The 22,523-nt window shown below is 35.4% G+C and overlaps 3 protein-coding genes across 3 annotated transcripts in view; all 3 read left to right on the plus strand.

The window, feature by feature from the left end:
• The first annotated feature begins 1,050 nt into the window (after window positions 1-1,050).
• LOC111451595 lies at window positions 1,051-2,055 on the plus strand. The gene is made up of 4 exons (XM_023092066.1): window positions 1,051-1,375; window positions 1,452-1,607; window positions 1,695-1,765; window positions 1,852-2,055. The coding sequence occupies exons 1-4, from the start codon at window positions 1,051-1,053 to the stop codon at window positions 2,053-2,055; spliced, it is 756 nt and encodes a 251-aa protein (XP_022947834.1).
• A 4,118-nt stretch (window positions 2,056-6,173) lies between these two features.
• On the plus strand, window positions 6,174-8,554 carry LOC111451596. Its single transcript, XM_023092067.1, has 5 exons — window positions 6,174-6,504; window positions 6,617-6,760; window positions 6,830-6,906; window positions 6,997-7,157; window positions 8,545-8,554. The coding sequence occupies exons 1-5, from the start codon at window positions 6,174-6,176 to the stop codon at window positions 8,552-8,554; spliced, it is 723 nt and encodes a 240-aa protein (XP_022947835.1).
• A 12,691-nt stretch (window positions 8,555-21,245) lies between these two features.
• The window catches only part of LOC111451019 (BEL1-like homeodomain protein 2), a 4,953-nt gene continuing 3,675 nt past the window's right edge, over window positions 21,246-22,523 (plus strand). The window contains exon 1 of the mRNA XM_023091248.1: window positions 21,246-22,429. Coding sequence (XP_022947016.1) covers window positions 21,431-22,429 — 999 coding nt within the window. The 5' untranslated portion in view covers window positions 21,246-21,430. The remainder of the gene's footprint in view (window positions 22,430-22,523) is intronic.

The raw sequence follows: 22,523 nt of genomic DNA on the forward strand, positions 1-22,523 counted from the left end.
TTTTTTATTGATCAACACGATTTCTCAAGCACATATTATCATTCAGCATACACTGGTTACAAAACCGACGGTACGGTCACTTACGTGGTTGGCTTAGGCTGAAGCTACTACACCCTCTTTATGCTAGTTTAATGCTGCTCTCTAAAATTTAATTTTGACTAAAGAGTTTAACATCATAAATTAGAATTCTACTATTGTAATTGACTCACCTAGTAAACTATTAAGCCTAATTTTGCATAAAATAATTTAAACTAGCTAAAAGGCAATCATACTAATCTTAAACGCTTCCGAATAATTGAAACTGGGTGGAAAGGATTCGAGTGTATCTTACCCAAGCTTGATCAACCAAAATGTCGGCATTGAGCCATCCGAAAATGTATTCTCCGAGATGCTTCGAACTGTTCAAGTGGGATGACAACCCTCTTATAATGGAGGCCAACCCCCATTTCTCAATTCTAAGCCACTTGGGACATTTTCTTTCCTTTTTTCTTTCCCAAAATTTTGGGTTATTATATAGTATCTCTAAAAATGATTGGCCAATAGAAATGGGATTGAAATAACTAAGATGCTGTCCTTTATTCTCCAAAATGACCTCCATACCTAGATGCATGTCATTGTTAAAAAATTATTAGTATTTCACTATCTCTAATACATCTTCTCATTATGTTGTCATCTCTATTGGATGAAAGTCCCTCGACTAATTTAGGAATGATGATGAGTTTATAATCAAGAATACTATCTCCATTGACATGAGGTCTTATGGGGAAGTCCAAAACAAATCCACGAGAGCTTATGCACAAAATGGACAATATCATACCAGGGTGGAGAGTCGTTATTCCTAACTGGACAATATAACTTATTAAATCTTCTCAAACAAAAGACTCATAATCAACACATTAGTGGCTAACTCAAGCACTAAAGTAGGTGGTTATTCCCTCCCTAACTGACTTATTAGTGTATAAAAGGACCCAAAAGCAGCAAAGTTGCATACACTTCTGATAACACTCGAAACCCCCACCCATCTCCATCCACATCCACCCATTACCCACCATGCTTCTCTTTGAGCTTGAAGGTTTCGGCCCTTTTTTATATGCACTCTCCATGATGCATAGACTTCACGATATAGCCGACATTAAATCCACTCCATCAAGCTTCGCCATAATAATCCCCCAAAATTTCATTCGCTGCGCCGTAGCCCTCAAAATTGACCCCCAATTCTTCAACCAATTTTCGTGCAACCAACGTCACTATTTCACAGCTTCCCTTACAGACCTCGTCACGAACTTGGCCGACATGGACCGTGAAGGCTCTAATTTACTCACCCTCTCCTTTGTGCGATTCCAACCTCACATGGTCCTTGAATTTGAGAAACATGGTTCGAATATTTTTCAATCTTGAATTCTCCTCATTTCTTGTGTTCTTATTATTGCTAATTCTTTCTTGATATCTAGTTTTAGACGAAGTACACCATGTGTCAACATTAGAGATACCCATATCCATACCTTCGTATCGGCAGGATGTAGGCGAAATCGACTATTCTTCCTTTGTCTCTATTGAATTAGATCTCTTTAAAACCCTTGCAAGATGGTTAGATAACGCTTATGAAGGTAATTTCTTCCCTCTTTCTTATATTTCTTGAAGAATGTTAGATTTTGTTAGGGAATTCATTTGTGTTTTTGTGGTTTTTGTCATAGCTTATGTTACTATTTCGAGTTCAAAAATTTCCTTCTTTGTTGGGAGTAGTCGGTTCACTCTTGATGCACAGGTATCTTGCATTGATGATATCCATGATGCTTGATTGTTCAAACCATAGATATCAATGAGGTGTTTAATGATAATCATGTTTGACAGGAAAGAGATTGCATAATTGGCGGCGTTGCAATTGGACAAGAAATTAACTCCTCAATGACTCTCTATCCTATGCAATTCTATTGTAACTTGGTATCTGATAGGTTGTGGTTATTCAAATCCATTGGGTCCAACTGTCTAATTCTCATTGCTCCTTTGGGATTGCATGCTCACTTTTCCTCATATTATTTTCCCGATGATTTCTGATATGGGAAATTCTCGTATTCTACAAAAATTACAATATATACCATTTGATCTTTCTTTTTTCTCTTAGTAATTCTCTAATATGTTAATTGAACACATTTGGATGAAACATAATTTCTTTAGGAGTTAATCTTGATCCTTCAAGATAATTGTAACGACCAATGTTTCGTTATGTATTGACATAAGTTTTGAAAATTCTCGATAAATAATGTACTTTAATTAAATAGAGTGACACCGTAGAATTCTAACATTTAAAAATCCAAATGCATGAGTAACATAAGCACTTTATATAAGATATAACTTAGAAAGAGTATAATAAATGTTCAAATACAAAATCAAGATATAGTGGAGGTCTCTCTATAGCCACATGGCACTCTAGTATAATATTTTTTCTTGGTGAGTAGATATTGATTGTAGTTCTTGCATGGATCTTTGCCTTCGGATTAAAATTGATTTATCACTAAACTTCACATTTCCAATTAACTTCTCATCAATCTCCTTGAACTTTTCTCGATCAACGGCTATGTGGTTGTTCGCTTCGTTGTCTAGGTACCATGTTGTTCTCCACTAGGTCTTCTCCATTTTCGAGGAGGTTCGTCATAACCTTCTCTTTATTAAGCATCCATCAACAGGCTAGGCATCTTCTTAGCTAACATCAGTGTAGGCTCTTGGTCATGCATGAATGTGAGGTTTACTTCTCATTGTGGTTCTTATTCGGCACTCTATTTCATAATGTTCATATTCTTCACAAGAGTGACACTTATGTTAGGGATCGATACTAGTCGTTTGCTCTGATACCAGTTGTTGGGATCGCACAACAACGCACACGCTTCATCTAGATGAACACAAAGAATGGGATAGAGAAAAGTGCAAGGAGAACTCTGGCTAAAAAGATTTTTTCTATTGATGACTTCAGGTATGTACAACAAGAGAGTACAGAGAATAGAATAGAAAGTACATCTTCAAAGCTCTACCGGACCAGATATATATATGGTATAGTTTACTATATATAGCTTTACCAGATTTAGCCATCTACTATATATAACTATTTACCATATATAGCTTTACCGGATATAGCTTTACCATATATAGCTTTACTATATATAGCTTTATCAGATATAACCGTTGACCAAGCTATAAATAAGTATCAGGTTTCATAACCTAACAACTTAATCATGTTCTCAGCTTCTCGAGGTTAATATATTTATGAGTTTGTGAGAGATTATCACAACCTCCTTTGTTACCACGTCCTCAGCCAGCCCACGACCTCTATTTTTCATGTCGTGGCTGTCGCGTCCCTTCACACTTTAAAAAGAAGAATCAGCCACATTTTTCTTTTTTATTTCTGTGAGTCACTCCTGATGTGTGAGTAAGAGGTGTTCCTCTTCTTCCCTATCGTTGTAGCTATAAGGTCTCTCCTCATTGGCCTTTAAACGACCAACGGCCTCCTCAACCGACATGTTCTTGAGGTCACTGAATTACTTAATAGAGATAACAATTTTCATGAATCTCGTGGGGACAACTTGAAGAAAATTTTCGATGACGAAGATCTACTCCACCTTGTCATCTAACAAACGAATGTCAGTGATGATTATCCTCAACCTCATGAAAAATTCATCCACCGACTCATCACCCTTCATGTGAATTGCCTTGAAATCGCCCTTCAAAATTTGCACCTTTACTTTTTTGACATGTTCTATAACCATATGTATTGTTTATGTTGTCTCCCACATTGCCTTTGTAGAGTTCAGTGCCAATATAAGAAAAACATCCTTCGAGACTGCTTGATAGATGGCAATAAAAGTCATCCTATCCTTACACTCATTGACATCAACCAAGCTTGATGGCCCCCCACATGCTTTGTGCCCTGTAAATTTACACTCATTTTATCGACCATGTGCATAGTTACTCTTTGTGAGTAACGAGGCATTACACTACCCTTCTTTCCACTCTTTATCATTGTACATCTCTTCTTGCAACTTTTTACAATAAAGACATTTATTTTGGCATCCTAACTCTGATACCAGATGCTGGTTTTGACCCTCAATTGAAGTACACGGAACGAATAACCAAAGAAGAAAGAAATACAATAACTTTAGGAGAGAATTTTTTTGTACTCGAGAACTATTAAACACAATACTTTTTATTTTATTATTTTTGTGTATGAATAAAATGAACATTATCGCTATTTATAAGAAATAAAACATATCCTAAACTTCCTCCACAAATTAATCTCATACAAAAGCTAAATCAAGTACAAGTCTAAGTTTATTGACTCACGAAAACTTTGATCCCCTAACCCTAAACTTCCTCCACAAATTAATTTCATACAAAAGCTAAATCAAGTACAAGTCAATTTCATACAAAAGCTAAATCAAGTACAAGTCAATTTCATACAAAAGCTAAATCAAGTACAACTTTGATCCCCTAACATATAATAGAACTCGCACACTAACCTAATAACAATAACCTAATAACAATAACCTAATAACAAGGCATATAATCATGAATCATAGCCAAGGCTCTATAATATGCATAACTAAGTAACCTAACATACTTTCCCATTGTAAGGTTTATATGTATATTTATTCAGTCACACATGAGTGTTTCACATACTTACTAGTACTAATGTACTTTATCAAGTAAATATTCAATCAGTTCAACTACATATCAAGCATACATTGAACCTCGTAGGCTCTCACAATCAGACTTATTCCATAAGCATGGCTCAATAGAAACTTTACCTAACTAATCTTTTAACGCTCGTCAAATCGAAGAGCAAAACTAAACTTCAGTTTCGAAATAAAACATCAATAAGTTGGATCAAACAAACATCGAATTTTTACTTTCATGATTAATATTATAGTTATTGAATTTAAATAATATGTTCATTCGTTAATGTTATAATTTTGAGTTTTTCATAATTAAGAGTTGTGTTTAATTGTAATAATTCGTGGGCTAGTTGCACTTTGGTCATATATTAATAAGCTTATAAATAATAGGTTTTGCAACAAATTTATTAATTAACAATTTAAAACAAATACTACAACTAAAAAAACAAATTGAAATCTAACACCAATCGAAATTATTCATGTTTAATTGTAAACGGGGATTGAGATTGAGGTCAAGTTAAAATAAATGCAAACCGGAACAACCCCTTATGATCACGCAGCTCCTAAGTACTCTTCCACCTCAACCGATGGTCACCTTAAATAAAAGTGAAGAATATAGTGAGTAAAAAAATATTTAGTAAGCAACCTACTTATAGACTTTCATTGCTTCACATTCTTATCCTAATAGGTTATCACGAGTTTTTTTTTTGTTTTTTAGGCTCTATGAAGTACAGACCTAATCTCTATAGTTATCTAAGCATTTGGGAGGTCTTGAAGATTCAAGCGATTCTCTTATCTCATTTTTATCATTTTGGGTCCATGCAAGTCTAGCCCCTAATTGCCTCTCAAAATCCTAAGGTACTAGTCTATCCGATGTGTCATGATATACATCATCGTTTAACCAACTTAACTCTAATACTCTAACCTTAACTCAATGCAAATAAATGTGCTTTATAAAGGGCGGGAGCTATCTTATATTTTCATGTATACTTGATTAGGGAGATAATTCTATCATCTACCTAAAGCACGATAACCATTATCTAAACATTCATATAAGCTCAATGGAAAGATAACGCTCATCAATCACCAAGAGTACAAATCACAATGTCTCATCCTTGTTTATAGCACAGCAGAAACCATTAAAATAACATCCATCATAAAAATCTCATCCTATGGGTATTTTCGTAATTTTTCATATCCTCTAAAGTCCTAACTTGGCATAGTGTAACTACCTAAGGCAAGGCATACTCATGTGGTAGTGTGCCTAGCAATCCCTACAAGTATTACTTGAGAAGAACTGAATGCCTACTTATTTACACGATGCGTACCTTCCCAAGCTAGTCGACCAGAATCTCCAAATTTTTTGAGTTTGATAACTTGACTTTGATCTTTTAGGAACACATTAGTAGAAATTTAGAGGGCTATATGAAGAGTATAAAAATGAGGCGAAGGCTTGAAGTTGTTTACATACTAATTTTGAGTACAATCCAAAAACGGTGACTTCACAGCATGCTGAACTTCATGCTCGACTCCCTTGAACCATTCATAGATGCCATCTCCATTCTTCAAAGATTTGATCATGACACGGCCGATTTAGAAGGCTCTCCAACCATGTTCTCCATAATAATCTCCTTAGCTTCTTCCCCTCCTTCCCTTTTAGCCCTCCAAATCATGCCTCAATTCTTCTCCCATTTCTCTTGCGATCAACTTCATTATGTCAACGTCCCCATTGCCGAAGTCGCTACCATCATCTCCAATATGGAACGCGACGGTTTTTATTCATTCGTCTTCTTTCTTCTCGCTAACCAAGAACGCATCGCCTTTGCATTTAAGCGTCATAGTTAGTATATTCTTCCCATGAAAATCAATCTTTCATTCCAAGAATTATCTTCTTTTGATTCAAGATCATGAAACAATACCCTTCTCGTTCTTTAACGTTTTTAATATTTTAGGCCAACAACGTCGATGGGACACAAGGCAACTTAAATCGGAACCATTAGAACCAAAGAAAGTAGGCGAAATTGACTATTCTTCCTTTGTTTCAATTGATTTAGAGGAGTTCAGATCGAGTGTCATAACGTTATGTGCTGGTCGAGGTAATCTCTCTTCCTTAGTTCTCGTATTTCATGAAGTGACACGATTGTAAATTTCTCCATTTTTGACAGCTTTGGTAACTATTACGAATTCCGAAATCTCGTTCGATGTTCCATATATAAATCGAGAGATTATTCTTTCTAAAGAGGTATTTATTCTCGTTTTGATTGGATTCATGAAAGATTGGTCGTTTGGTAATGTTTTTTTTTTTTTTAATTTTTTTTTTTTTTTTTTGTAGAAAAGAGAATGCATAATAGGGGGTTTTGAAGAAGGGGAAAAAGTAATATCTGAAATCACTCTGTTTCCCATAAAGTTGTTGAATAGCTCGAGATTGAAAAGGTTATGGATTTTCAAGACAAATGATTCGAGTGTTATAATACTCGTTGCTCCGACAGGATTGTATGTTCAATTCTCATCCTATTGTCTACAACAATGTTAGTATCAATGTATTATTATGGAATTGTGTCTTTATCAACACATGAACATCAAATCAGTCCTTTCAAAGTAGCTATAAACGTCCATAAATATTCTAAATCGTAACCTATGTTGAACCGAAAGTACATATCTACTAATTAATCTAATTCTCCAACGTGTTTTTAATAAAATTCTTAGATTTAACTTTTTAAAAATTTGTTTATGTTCACATGCTTGATTGCTTAATGTATTTTTTTCCACTCATTCAAAAAATTTCGAGTGAAAGGAATCAGAATCAAGACGACTTTTAGATTTTTTTTTGCCTAAAAATCAATTCCGCTTAAACTAAGGTAGCCTAGGTGAGGAACTTACCATATGGGTGTGCGTTTTACATGCCTACAACCCAATAAGACTCGAGACCGGCTCGATTCAACCTTCTCTCAATTTAATCTTAAGGAAAGAGGAAAAATCTTAGATATATCCTCCCATAATTAGAAAATAATAGAAAATATATTATTAATGTCAGCCACTCCTATCCATAATAGAAAATATAATTAATCCATTATAGAAAAAATATTAACTAATTACGGATATCTAAATATATTTCATAATACAGCCATTTCAAATAAATCTCGTGTTAAGAATGAGAAATAGAAATAGAATTGGGATCGAAAGTATGATCTTCATTCAGATTTACACGTTTAAATAGGATACAAACTATCAACTAATACCTAAAAATAGAAAAATATATATCTAATTAAATCGGGTAAATAAATAAAATATACGGTTAATCAAATCTATACTAACAGCTTCCTAAATATCTAAGATATATTCTAACTAATTATCACGGCAAAATATCCTCTTAATACTCCCCCTCAAGTTGGAGAGTGTATGTCGATCACACCCAACTTGCCCTTCAAAAAGTCAAATTGTTGTCTTCCCAAAGCTTTAGTAAAAACATCTGTCAATTGCATTTTGGTCGAAACATAACACGGTTTGATGATTCCAGCTTGTAATTTTTCTCGAACTATATGACAATCTATTTTAATGTGTTTCGTACGTTCATGAAAAACTGGATTGGCTGCTATATGTAATGCTGCTTGATTATCACAATATAATAATGCTGGTTCGGACAGTGGAACATTCAAGTCTCGAAGAATGTATCTTAACCAAGTTAACTCTAAACAAGTATTTGCCATAGCTCGATACTCGGCTTCTGCTGATGATCTGGACACATTAGTCTGCTTTTTAGACTTCCAAGAAATAATTGAATTTTCGAGGAAAATGCAGAACCCAGAAATAGATCGTCTGGAAGTTCAACAACCACCCCAGTCAGAATCGCAATATGCCTGTAATCTTAAATTGTTTTCAGATGGCAGTAGAAGTCCTTGACCAGGAGTGCCTTTAATGTACCTCAGAACTCGAAGAGCTGCCTCCCAATGTGGTTTTCTTGGTTCATGCATAAATTGGCTAAGCATACGAACTGAATAAGCTATGTCAGGCCTAGTGACGGTCAAATATATTAATCTGCCAATCAACCGTCTGTATTTACTTGGATCATTCAACTTCTCTCCTTCGGTTAAAGAAAGTTTCAGATTTTGCTCCATAGGAAATTTGTCTGGACGTGCTCCTGTAAGACCTGTGTCTTGAAGGATGTCTAGAGCATACTTCCTTTGAGACATAAAAATTCCTTTTCTAGATCGAGAAAATTCAATGCCTAGAAAATATTTCAAATTTCCTAAATCTTTGATAAGAAATTTCTGGAGTAAACTAGTCTTGAGATATTGAATTTCTTCGAGATCATTGCCTGTCAACAGAATATCATCAACATAGATTAGAACTGCAGTGAAAGAAGTACCTTTACTCTTAGTAAACAAAGAGTAATCTGCTTTGGACTGAGTGTAGCCTGCATTTTGTATAGTTGTAGAAAATATGGAGAACCAATTGCGAGAAGCCTGTTTTAATCCATAAAGAGATTTATGGAGCCGACATACTGTATTCTCCCCCTGTCGGCGAAGACCTGGTGGTAAAGACATATAAACTTCCTCGTCTAGATTACCATGGAGAAAGGCATTTTGAACATCCAACTGATGGGTGAACCATTTTCGAGCAGCAGCAACAGTGAGTAAGCAACGAAGTGTAGTAAGTTTCGCTGTAGGGGAAAATGTTTCTGTGTAATCAATACCTTCAACCTGAGTGTACCCCTTTGCTACTAGTCGAGCTTTATAACGTTCAACAGAACCATCAGAGTTGTATTTAATTTTGTACACCCAACGACAACCAATAGCTTTATGACCAAGTGGTAGAGGAACGAGAGACCATGTATGATTACGTTCCAAAGCTGCAATTTCATCATTCATAGCCTGCTGCCATAACGGGTCGCCAACTGCCTCGTCATAGGTTTTAGGTTTTGTCTGGGATGTAATAAGAGCTAGAAAAGCACGTTGAGTAGGAGAAAAACGAGAGAATGAAAGGTAATGATGAAGGGGATACCTGGTGCCAGTGCCGGGACTTGAGCTAGAGGTTAAATGATTGGCTCCAAAAGACATCTCATAATCCTTATGCCAAGCTGGAGGCTGTTTAGTATGAGTAGAACGTCGAAGTGGAGCTGATGTATCAGGTGGGATAGAATTGGAATTAGTGGGCGAATCTGGAGAAGGTGGAGGAGACGACGGAGTAGTAGGTGAAGGGATAGGAGGTGAAGGAGGAGTAGGAGGTGAAGGAATAGAAGGTGGAGGATGGATGTTTGAGTAGGATGGATCATGAAGTGGTACAACAGGAGTCGAAGGAGCTAATGTTGAAGTTTGTGAAGCTGATGAAAAAGGAAAATCATCTTCACAAAATTTGACATCACGGCTGATAAAGAATGTGTGAGATTGCATGTCATACAACTTGTAACCTTTATGACCACAAGGATATCCTACGAAAACACAAGGAGTTGCCCTAGGTTCAAATTTTTGCTTAGGATGTACTATAGTTGCATAACATTTACAACCAAAAACTTTAAGATGATGAAATGTAGGTGGTCGTTTGTAGAGTGCTTCAAAGGGTGTCTTTGTTAGATAATAATGGTGATGGCGTTCTATTTATAAGATAAACAGCCGTTAAAATGCACTCTCCCCAAAAATTAAGTGGAACCTGTGACTGAAAAAGAAGAGACCTAGCTACATTTAGGATATGGCGATGCTTGCGTTCTACGACTCCATTTTGTTGTGGAGTATAGACACAAGTGCGCTGAAATTCAATACCACAAGAAGTAAAGAATGGTTGCAAAGATAGGAACTCAGTCCCATTGTCTGATCGAACTATCTTGATAGTAGTATGAAATTGAGTTTGAACGAATTTAACAAAGTTCATCAACAAATGATGTACTTCTGACTTATGTTGCATTAAAAAAACCCAAGTACATCGAGTAAAATCATCAACAATAGTGAGAAAAAAACGCAAACCAGAATGGGTAGGAATTTTATGTGGTCCCCAAACATCACAATGTATCAGATCAAAAGCAGAATGGGTTGTTATTGAACTTCTTGGGAAAGACAACCTAGTTTGTTTTGCTAACGGGCAGATACTGCAATTATGAGAATAACTCGCATTATTAAGATGCAATTGATCAGCTAGAAATTTAAAACGAGAAAAGGAAGGATGACCTAGGCGTAAATGCCACAAATCAGATGACTGAGATACTTGATGAGCTGAAGACTTGATTGGAGATGAAGAAATATGATAGAGACCTCCAAATTGTTTACCCGTGCCAATCATCTTCCCCGTAGCCAAGTCCTGCATAACACAAGAATCAGGATAGAAGGTGACATAACATTTCAAGTTATTGGTAAGTTTGCTGATCGACATTAGGTTTAAATTGATTGAAGGCACACATAAAACGTTGTTTAATTTAAGGTTAGGGCTAAGGGAAATATTGCCAGTATGTGACACACGTGCTGTCTCTTCATTAGGCAAATTTATTGTAGACATGATGGCAGCCTTTGGTTCAGTCATAACAGAAGATTTTGATACTATATGATCCGTAGCTCCACTATCGAGAATCCATGAATTAGAACTCGCAGAGTTAATAGATAATGTAGATATGGGAAACAAACCTGCAACATTGATGTGATTGTCAGAATTACCAGAAGGGTGATGATTGATTGCAGATAAGGCTTGTGCTATCTGTCGTAATTGCTCAGAAGAAAAATTTGGAATGGAATTAGGTGACTGTTCTTCTGTATTCAACTGTGAAACATCGGCCATATTTGCAGATGATCGATATCCACGGTTATTGTGTTGATTGTCTTGTCTTGTCCTTCCAGAATTATTTTTCTGTCGACACCGATCTTCTGTATGGCCCCTTCTATCACAAAACTTACAGTGAAACTTAAGAATTCGACACTCATTAATTGTATGACCACTTTTATTGCAGTGTTCACACAATTTGTCCTTGGCGAATTTTGAATATATTGTTTTCTTTTGCACTGCTGATGCAATCGAGATTTTCTTAGTAGGTTCGGAAGTTACCTGACGCTGCATCTCTTCTTGTACAAGTAATGAATAGGCTTGCCTCACATTAGGTAATGGAGACATCATCAATATGTTAGATCTCACCGTTTTATAAGACTGATTGAGCCCCATGAGCAATTGCATCAACTTGTCTTCTTCGCGTTGATCAATATGTATTTGACGTTGATTACAGGTAAATGGTGTGCGGTACGCTTCCAGTTCATCCCAGAGTGCTTTGAGCTTGGTGAAATATGTTGACAGTGCCATGGTTCCTTGTGACATCGTTGCTATCGAGTTTTGTATTTGAAAAATTGCTGGAGCATTCTTTTGTGAGAATTGATCGTGAAGATCAACCCACACTTGATGAGCTGTCTTGGCGTGAATAATGCCTTTAGCGATATCTGCTTCAACGGAATGAGTTAACCAAGATATTATCATACTGTTGCACTGATTCCAGAGTTCGAATTCGGTTGAATTTGCATCTTGGGACGGTTCCTCAATTGTGCCATCAATGAAGCCAATTTTCTTCTTGGCAATAAGAGCATGCATAACTGATTTCCTCCAGGATTGATAATTTGCTCCATTTAATTTGATTGGAACAAGTGAATATCCTGGTTGATCAGAGTGATGAATATAGTACGGATGTGTTAAATCAACATCCGAAATTTTGAAGCTAGATTTGGCTGATTCCGCCATAAAGGAAATTTTGATATTTAAGAACACCAAGATCGGTGCTCTGATACCAATGAGAAATAGAAATAGAATTGGGATCGAAAGTATGATCTTCATTCAGGTTTACACGTTTAAATAGGATACAAACTATCAACTAATACCTAAAAATAGAAAAATATATATCTAATTAAATCGGGTAAATAAATAAAATATACGGTTAATCAAATCTATACTAACAGCTTCCTAAATATCTAAGATATATTCTAACTAATTATCACGGCAAAATATCCTCTTAATATGTCGAGACTAAATTTCAAATTTTAATTATTTTAATTTAACTCACTTAAACATTAATAAATTTAAATTAATCCAATTCTTATCCATCTAATCTCCTAATACTTAAAATAATCACAAAATTTTGATTATATTAAGAGAAGATATAAGAATCTCAAAAGATTATAAATGAAAAAAAAAATTTATGGAAACAAATCTTAACTAAAAATAATTGTGGTGAAAACAGTAGAAAATATTTAATATATTTAGGAAAACAAATATATTTTTTTTTTATATCTTTAATGGAAGAAGAAAAAAAAAAGAATAATATCTTTGAGAATTTATAATTGGAGAAGAAGAAAGAAAGTTTGTTTTCAAAACAGGAGATAAATCAACGATGTACAAGGAAAATAATTTTATCTTTTTTTTTTTTTTTTAAGTTATAAAAAGGAGGGCTTGCATTGTGCAGTAACACAATGTTCTACACAAAAACTGTTTTGATATACTCAACCTAAATCCTGGAGAACCAACGTACCAAAATGTTCTACAAGTTTGCAGCAGAAGCAAAACCCTCGAGCAGTTAAAAGCTGTATGAACAGGAGGTAAAAAAAATATTTGTTATCACTTGTTAATTACCTTCTCTCAAATTGCATCAAATCCAGGTTGGGTTGGTTGGTTAGGTTCCATAAATTTTTTAGACTAATCCAATATTTGAATTGGTTGAATGGTTGACCTCAGCAACCCGAATAGATTTATAACCCAACTCTCTATTTTCAAAGAGAGTTAGGTTGTGTTGACAATTTTTTTTATTATTAAAAAAAATAGTACTAATACCGGTTATTTTCATAGAGCTCAAAAATCAAATATTTACCGGTCAAAACGCATAAATAATTTTAAATTTTCATAGTAATTTTAAAAGTACGGAGAGTTGGGTTAAGTTATAATAATCGAACCAAAATAATGTGAATCAATTCAAATTTTTTATTTTTTCTTAAACTTAATTCAATCCAACCTGGCTCCACTTTTATAGTTTGGATTGGGTGATTCGAGTTGGTCGAATTGTCAAGTCATATGAACACCTCCAATCTATGGATGGGCGTTTTTCAACACTATTTGACACCAACCGAAAAGAGGGAAGTTTTTAAATAAGAGGGTAGGAAGAAACAAAGTGAGGAATAAAGAATTTAAGAGTATCATAATTTCATATAGTATTATTTGAATTATTATTTTGTTTAATTTGACAATAAAATGGCAGTCAACTAAATATTAAATTTGTAATCTTATTAAAGATCAAGAATTCCCTAATTTCACGTAAGCAGAATCTAGTAAAAATTACAACACGATTTGACATTTAATTTTGTATTTTGAGTTAGATTACGTTTAATTTTTGTTCTTCTTTTCTCATCTTTAATTCTTCATAATCCAACCATTATTCAATAAAAAATATGTTCAAATTTGATTAAAACAAACAATAATATCTTGTGCTGTCCCTCTTTTTTAATACAAAATCTTGTAATTTTTATTGTCATGCAGATATTAGAGTTCATCGCCCTGTTCTTAGATTTCATCTTCAAAGATATCAAGGTGATGATAATGGATATCAAAGGCGTAGAAAGTGCAAAGCTTTGTAACCAAAACAAATGGGCAGAAGCAGATGCAACGTTTCTGCAAAGACTAAGCTTAAACAAGAACATGAACAAGAACATGACAGAGATATCATCTTATTCTTTGCATTGTTCATCCCTTTTAGGGTTTGAAACAAATAGGAATAATGAGATCTTTAAGTATTCGAGGCAAAGGTTCTTGAGAAGCTACACGTTTAGCGTGGAGGAGAAAAAAACAAAGCGATTTGGGAAGGCAAGGAAGTGGTTTAACCTGAAATCTAGACCGAAATCAACAAGTTCCAATAATGTTGGAAAGAGTTCATACAATGGGATTTTGAAGTTCATGTTGTGCTGCACGAGTTGATTGATGAAGGCAATAGTTCTCTAATTCAGGCAGCTTTTTGGATTAATGGAAAATATGTTATGGTTTAAATTTTATTTTTCCGAGTTTGCAATTGAATCTTCATCGTCTGTGAAATTTAAATAATATTAACGTTAGAACTATTGTTTCTTGTTCTTTCCAACCAGTCACAACACAAGCCTCGCAATGTTGTCGTATTTGAAGAGGAAATCTCGAGTGAGCCAACCCCAACACAAGTCTTGCGGTCGAGATAAAAACACCGCGACGAGAGACAAGAAAGTTAGACAGTTTTTATCTCCACCTAGGTAGATAAACCATGTGATTGATGTTATATCGGGGGCGAGATTGTCTACCACAAATGAATGTCATATGCTAACAGTCGAGTTCATTACACCCACAATTATTAGTGATCACCCAAAAGCTAGGAAGAAACATCAAGCCAACACCTCCACCAAAGATGGGAGATAGAAACAAACCCTCTAAAGCTACACATGTTCACACAAAAATATCATCCAAACGGATGAAGAGAATGGCCTGTCAAAAGCGTCAACCACAATAATTTCAAGACGGAGAGAGAGCTTTGATCAAATTGAGGTCAGATCAAGTCAAAAGAACAAGAATCAAAGACTAGTGCGAAAATTCTATGAACCAGTGGAAGTTATCCACAAGGTCAATGAGACATATAAAATCAGATTACTCCCATGGATGCGGACTAGTCTTGTTGCCCACGTTAGTAACTTGAAGCGTTACTATCCCGACCAAGAAGATGTCAAGCACAAAGAGGCGACACGACCTCATGCAAAGAAAAAAAAAATTTCAAGCGAAGAAAGTAGTAGAGACTCCAACAAAGAAGGCGCCAAGTGTTAACAACGAGATAAGTGATTTCCAATAGTTCCTTGCAGATTGGAAGAGACTCTTCAATGCTAAGATTAGCTCGAAGGGGGTTGAGAGACATATAGTCAACCTCAACCTACATAGTTGAGTTCTCGAAGAGCCGATTGACAGAGACGTCAACCAATTGAATGAGGGAGGATGTCACGATCATGTTTGTCCAAGGCGTGTTATCTATGACTGCATGTCGAATATCTTGGTTGTGCTTGTCTAGGACATGTTGTCCATGGTCGCATACCCATTCCAAACCCCTTTTACATGCTTTTATCTTAGATATACCTTTACTATTTCATGTTGTGTCAATATGAGGGTGTATGACCCTTCACCAAAATCATGTCTACACCCAGGGCTAAAATGCCTCAAAATGTACTACAGTGGATATGACTAGTTGTCACTTCTTCCTACCCGAGTTATATGCTATCAAATTCGTTGTTGCTACCTACTTGCTTTTAGCCTATAACATTAATTTTTTTTAAATTGTTTTCAATGTATTTTCTTACTCACGTTTTCTAAAACATTTCTCTCAAACCTAACTGGAGATAACGGCTAACTTGTTCACTAAATGAGAACAAATGTAGCACAATCATTGTCCCACTACCAGGAGAATGCAATTCATGACTTGAGTATTTTATGAATAAATACTCCGTTAATAACCTCCATTGTTGGAGTTGGAAAATGCACACATGTAACATGGAGGGATTCTATCATTTGAAAACATCCTAACATGGCCTTAATAAACTTTCTAATCCAACCGAATGTATGGTATTTCTCTACACATGACTCATGCATGCGAGCATGGGCCTACCAAGTTAGCTCGCACATCCCACTAGACCTGGCTCATCGGGCTAGCATTCATGAACGGGTTGTGCCGAACGCCACGAAGGGAAAGAGCTTGCACAATATGACAAACATAAATGTGGTAACAACAACAACAAGTTTATTTAATTTATGTAAACATAGACAGAGACGGGACCTACCAAGTTTATTTAATTTGACACACTTTCCCAGTTTTTTAAACCCATCGTAACAACAACAAGGGACCCATTTCTCCTTTAAAGTATGTATGGAACTAGTCATGGCAAGTAGTGGGCCAAGCCCAAATAATAGGCCCATACAAAAAGGCTTTTTCTTTATTCTGGACCCACCCCCACAACAAGGCTGCAATACAGTCCCAGCCCACTTCCTTTTGCCCTCCAAAAAAAAGTTCAAATAAATAAAAAAAAATAAAAAAAAGCTCTTTCTTTTGGTGAACAGGCTGTCGTGTTTCTCTCTCTCTGTCTTGTAAAGCAGATGTTGAGTTTTTGTCTTTGAATAAAGGTCAATATGTCCTGTTAGGACCACAAATGCCCATGTGGCTATGACCACCCCTTGCCTACCGTGCCACGTGGACCCCTTTCAAGGACCACACCTTCGTAACTTAACCTACCTTCGCATCATCCATATATCCTCCTTTTTCTTTTATTTTGCTTTTCTTTTCTTTTCTATTTGTTTCCTTTGGCTTTGAATTATTTGAATGCCGTCGTTTTCTTGGTTTAGGGCCACCATTAAAACCCCTCCCTCTCTCCCCCCATACATAAAACCCAATACCCATACCCTTGTTTTAAACCCATTAATCTCCTCATGGGATCACACTTCATTTATCAAAAGTAATGCTTTTTTGTGAACCTTGCTTAATGTAGCTTGCTATCTCACCAAAATGAGGAAACCTTCCCACTTTTCTTTCCCAACTTTCCTCCCCATTTTAAAACGTGCTTGCTACGAGAGGTTTCCACGTCCTTATAAAACATGATTTGCTCTTCTCCACAATCGATATAGAATCTCACACTGACACTCGTTTCTTGACTCTAACGAAGCATTCTTTATAAGGGTGTGGGAAAACCCAAAAAGAAAAGTCGAAACAGAACAATATCAGCTAGCGATGAATTTTGATTGTTACAGTGACCGAGTTCGTAAATCAGACATCTGGGTCTCGTTTCATTCCGAATTCCCATTTCCCAAGAAACAATTAACAAATTAAACCAAAATGATCATGGCATTTGTAGTGATATGAGGAGAAGAAGAAGAAGAAGAGTTAGCAAAGAGAATGTATTAAAAAGTATATGAACCCTAATGTATTTTTAAAAAAAAAAAAAAGGGAAAGGTGGGCGAGGGACCATACTCGTTTACCTTTATTCATGGCTCCCTTTGGTAATTTAGCCTCCACTCATCTGTTTCCAGTTTCCAGTTTCCTTTTCAAACCCTTCTGTATTCGGCAAAAACAACACACTCTATTTTGGCGTTGACGCTTCCTCGTACATCAATCACTTCATCTATATATATATATATATATATCATATCTTCTTTTACTCTCCCTTTCTTCTATTCATTCCTTTTTTTCTCTCAATTTCCCAACCCTTTTCGAATATTTTCAATTTGCATCACTAAACGTCTCGATTTAGACCTATACTTACGTTAAATGTTGGCATATATATTATCTATTAAATGACCTTCTACATTAGTATGAATTAGCCGGTCAACTCGGGACTCCACCACTGAGCTTGAACACATCTCATTAGTTTCAATAATATTGAAATTTTCATTTAAATTTAAGTTTGATGGTTGTTGAAATGGTTTTTAGTATTTGTAGAAGAAAATATGATGAGTTTTACTTTACGGTCGGGATAGATGGCTTTTATGGTTGTTGATTGTTGTCGCAATCATGTGTCCTCTTGCAGTATTCCAACTTTATTTTTTTTGTCTCTATCCCAACATTTTGGAGTATTGTGAGAGAATGCCAATGGGTTTCTTTTTCTATAAAAATAAAATAAAATAAAATTAAAATTAAAATGGTTAGACCCGACCATTTTGATAAGAATTAAAAGTAAAGATTCGAGAGCTTAATTAATGAGTCGGTAGATCAAAGCTTCAGAACAAGCATATGACCGTGAATCAAATGATGCAAGTCGGGGATTACATCCTTAAAAGACTTGTGATTAAGGATGTTGATGCCTAATTATATCAACCGGCTGGCAAAGCTCTGCCACCCAATATTGATGTTGCACCCCTTTGTTTGAGTGGTGCAGGGAGGCAGTCGTTGGATTTGGTTCGGGTACCCATAACATTTGGATAGGAGATTTTTGAGATTCGGAGCTTGTCGGAAACACCTTTCCATCAAAGAATTTGGAGTAACATTTTTCCATACGTTTTCGTGGATAGGATTCAAGGTTACTCACTCAATTTAGAATAAGGTTTTTAGATCTAAAATATCCAAAAACTTCAAAACTATAGAAATCAACTCACATAAAGTTTTAAAACGAATTATCTAGATAATCATGTTCTAATGAAAACTCATTTCTAAACTCAAGATTTGAATCACGGCCCGAGATAACTATATTAAATTTTTTTTTAATCACCCTAGCATGCAAGTTTAAACCGAAGAAATGCAAATGAACAAACTCATAGTTTAAGAAGAATAGAACTTATATTTTAATATTCAAAATCGTATTACTAAAGCAACAACATGAATAAATATTTATAGGGTCAATTGAAATCGTGCAAATTAATACCCACACCTAGCTAATTATTTAAATCCTTACAAATAATACTCTAAAATTGCATTCCTTTTATGCGACTCTATTTTGTTGTCATTTTGGAACAATATATATGGTATAATCTTGTCATCCGATGTAAAGTCTTTGTAGCATAATTAAGACGACATATTTCGTATCATCAAGCCAAAAAATAATGCATCTGAATTTATTTTTAAAAAAAAAAAATCGAGAGAAATAATTGAAATGATACAAAAGTACAAATAGAACGTAATGATAGTCTCTCATGGTAACTAGCATTCTGTCCCATCCATCACAACCCTTGCCTCAACGTATTATTAATATAAGACTTAAGAATGACTTTAATAATTACAAGTAAGCTACTTACGGACAATTTTATATTCATTCATCTTACTCTTCTACATCGAGTCGAGTAGGAGATATGGGAATATAAGCATTGTGATGGATAATTTTTACGTCCCATTCTAACGATTACCTTTAATAGTTTTATTAGTTAATTTTAGATCATTTTTATTACTTAATTGATTTTTATTAAGTCAAACTATTCAAATAATTTTTAATTTAATTTTCATTAACAAATATATTATAAATAATAGACTTTAATTTTTAGTATTTTAAATTATTTAGCAATCATTCTTAATAATATCAGCAAATAAATGAATTCAATAAAGTATATAAGCTTTTAATGATAAATAGTTAATACATACCTTTTAAACCTAGCTTTCGACTAGCTTACACTCAAGGTACCGGAAAAGTTGTAGAAGGAAAGGAACGCGCACAATATTATGGTATACATAATATTGTAGTGTACGCCCTTGTACTTATCGTGAGAGGAAAGTATCTCGATGCATGTGACACACAAAGTGTATGAGTCCCCATAACTTTAAATCATGACATATACGTGTGATGCGGGTCATACCTCTATTCTTTTATAAACATAACTTCCATGAATAACGTACGTAGCTTAACAATGTTTTACTATTTTTTAGATATTCAAAGAATTAGATCTAAGTTTTATTCAATTTGTATTAGGAGTGTTCATATCACTCGAATCCAACTAACTTAATCTATTCAATCCAACTTTTTAATTTTGATTCGATTACATCTTTTTTAGAACAAAAAAATTTTGGATTGATTGATGGATTGACATTTTTTTGTCAAGTCAACTCAATCGAATTCTACTTTGCTTTTAAGATAATTACGAATATTAAAAACACTTGATAGTTTAAACTGATATTAGTTATAGGAGTGTAATATTTGAATTTTGTACAGGGGGCGTGAGTTGGCACGTGAGATTTAAGAAAACAAAAACAAGAGGGAAAATGAAAGGGAAGTTATTTCGCTCTCAATGATGCGGAGGTGGAGGTTTCAGACGCGTGAGATGGCGAGTGGTATTCACGCGACAAAAAATATCCACATCACACTCCTTATAAAACCACAATAATATATTAATATATTTCATTTATTTCATTTATTTTTAAGTAACCTCATTTTTAATTTTTAATTTTTAATTTAGATTATTTCTTTTATAATTATATATTAAAATATTCGTCCAAAAAAGTTTTTCAATATTTATGCAATTCACAAACATTTTTTGTATAATTATTGTGCGTTGTAATTACAAATGTTTCTAATTCAGGTGTTTTTTATTATTATTTAAAAATAATTAAATGGGGGAAATGATAATAAAGTTGAAATTGGGAGGAGGGTAATTTGGTAATACGAAAATTTGGAGAGTGCCGAACAATAAAGCGTTTACGTGTGGGTTTCACAGCATATATATACATCAAAGGCGGCACGTGCCACAGATTCCCCATGCGTGCGACAATATAACCTCAATTAATTTCCGTTGCTACAATCCTTTTTTGAAATTTGTCTCTCTTTGTAGCTAGCTAATTTATTCCCCCACCACAATGACGGATTTGCCCTTCCTTTAGAACTCCAGATTGGATGAAAGGCATGGGCATTCCCGACATTCCACCACTCGTATCATTGAGGCCACTTTGTAGTTTGTACTATCCTTATCTCTTCTAAGTTATTCCTTTGTATTTTGCACAATTACTGACATCTCTCGTTTATTTAATAAATTGGAAATGGCAAAAAATTCGGAGGGTATTTTCGTCAATGTAACTCAATAATTTCTTTTTTAATTAAAAAAAAAAAGGCTATCTCCAATGGTTGGAGATAAAATTAGAAAGGATGAAGAAAGAAGTATATAGTAATAATAGAGAAACCCTTTTGCTGTTTATCCTTAGTTTCTCAGTTGGGGTTTGGTTTTATTTCCAGAAAATATATATATATATATATATATATACATACACACAGAAAAAAATGCGAAGAAATTATGAGAATTTGATGGTATGGGGATTATAGCGACGGCGTCCACTTCTTCTATTCTACTATTGTAATTCTATGTCACAACAAGACTACCACCAGGCGGCGGCGGCGGCTGCGGCGGCGGCAAGTTTCTTCACACCCTTCACGAATGGCTTTGACAGATCCTCCACCACCGCCGTTGCCTCCCACCAAGACCCTCAACACCAACACTACAACCACATAGCCCACCAGATCCGAAAGGAGAAGCTCCGCCTCCAAGGCTTAGACCCGCCACCTCCTCAGCCGTCCTTGGTCGGAATTGAGGAGGAGGACGACGACCAATCTGCTGGCGCTGCTGCCCTTCACCATGTCTATGACTCCACCGGAATTTTGTCTGAAATGTTCAATTTTCCTCAGCCTCCACGGCCTCAAGCTGAGTGGTATGGCAACCGGCAAGAGATTAACGCCGGTGACTCGGCAGTGGCCATGCAGCTTTTTCTGATGAACCCAAACCCTCGCTCACCGCCACCGCCGCCCGTGTCGTCAACCCTCCATATGCTTCTTCCAAACCCTTCTTCAGGAGGGTCTTTTGGACAATTCACATGGGGGGTAGTTCCGGAACAAGAAACAGGAGGAGGAGGAGGAGACTATTCTTCCTCAAACCCTAACGAAGGCCGTCTTTCTTTGTCACTATCCTCGTCCATAGAAGCTGCAAAAGCGGAGGAATTGAGAATGGGTGACAGCGGGTTAGTTTATCAAAACCAACATCACCCTCAACAAGTCCATGTCGGAATTGGGTCTTCTTCTAATTCTTCGTTGGGAGTTGTCAACTTGTTGAGAAACTCAAAGTATGTCAAACCCGCACGAGAATTACTGGAGGAGTTTTGTAGCGTTGGAAGAGATCAGCTTAAAAATAATAATAACAAATTGAACAAGTCAAATTTGACGTCGAACTCCCATGGCGGGGACGGTGGCGGAGTCTCGTCCTCGACGTCAAAGGATCAACCGCAGCCACCGCCACCGCCTGCTTTGTCAGCCGCTGATAGAAATGAACATCAAAGGAGGAAGGTCAAATTGTTATCCATGCTTGATGAGGCATGTAATCTTCTTCTCTTCTTCAACACTCAATCATTAGATTTACCACTTTTTTACCTTTTTTTTTTTTTTTTTTTTTTTTTCTTTTTTTTTT

Source organism: Cucurbita moschata, unplaced genomic scaffold, assembly GCF_002738365.1.
Source record: "Cucurbita moschata cultivar Rifu unplaced genomic scaffold, Cmos_1.0 Cmo_Scf00013, whole genome shotgun sequence".
In the NCBI taxonomy this organism is placed as follows: Eukaryota; Viridiplantae; Streptophyta; class Magnoliopsida; order Cucurbitales; family Cucurbitaceae; genus Cucurbita; species Cucurbita moschata.

Coding starts and splice junctions, on each gene's coding strand:
- LOC111451596 (XM_023092067.1), top strand. CDS start 6,174: ATGCTGAACTTCATGCTCGACTCCCTTGAACCATTCATAGATGCCATC. Junction 6,505..6,616: donor CTTTGCATTTAAGCGTCATA/GTTAGTATATTC, acceptor TTAATATTTTAG/GCCAACAACGTCGATGGGAC. Junction 6,907..6,996: donor AGATTATTCTTTCTAAAGAG/GTATTTATTCTC, acceptor TTTTTTTTGTAG/AAAAGAGAATGCATAATAGG.
- LOC111451595 (XM_023092066.1), top strand. CDS start 1,051: ATGCTTCTCTTTGAGCTTGAAGGTTTCGGCCCTTTTTTATATGCACTC. Junction 1,608..1,694: donor GTTAGATAACGCTTATGAAG/GTAATTTCTTCC, acceptor TTTTTGTCATAG/CTTATGTTACTATTTCGAGT. Junction 1,766..1,851: donor GGTTCACTCTTGATGCACAG/GTATCTTGCATT, acceptor CATGTTTGACAG/GAAAGAGATTGCATAATTGG.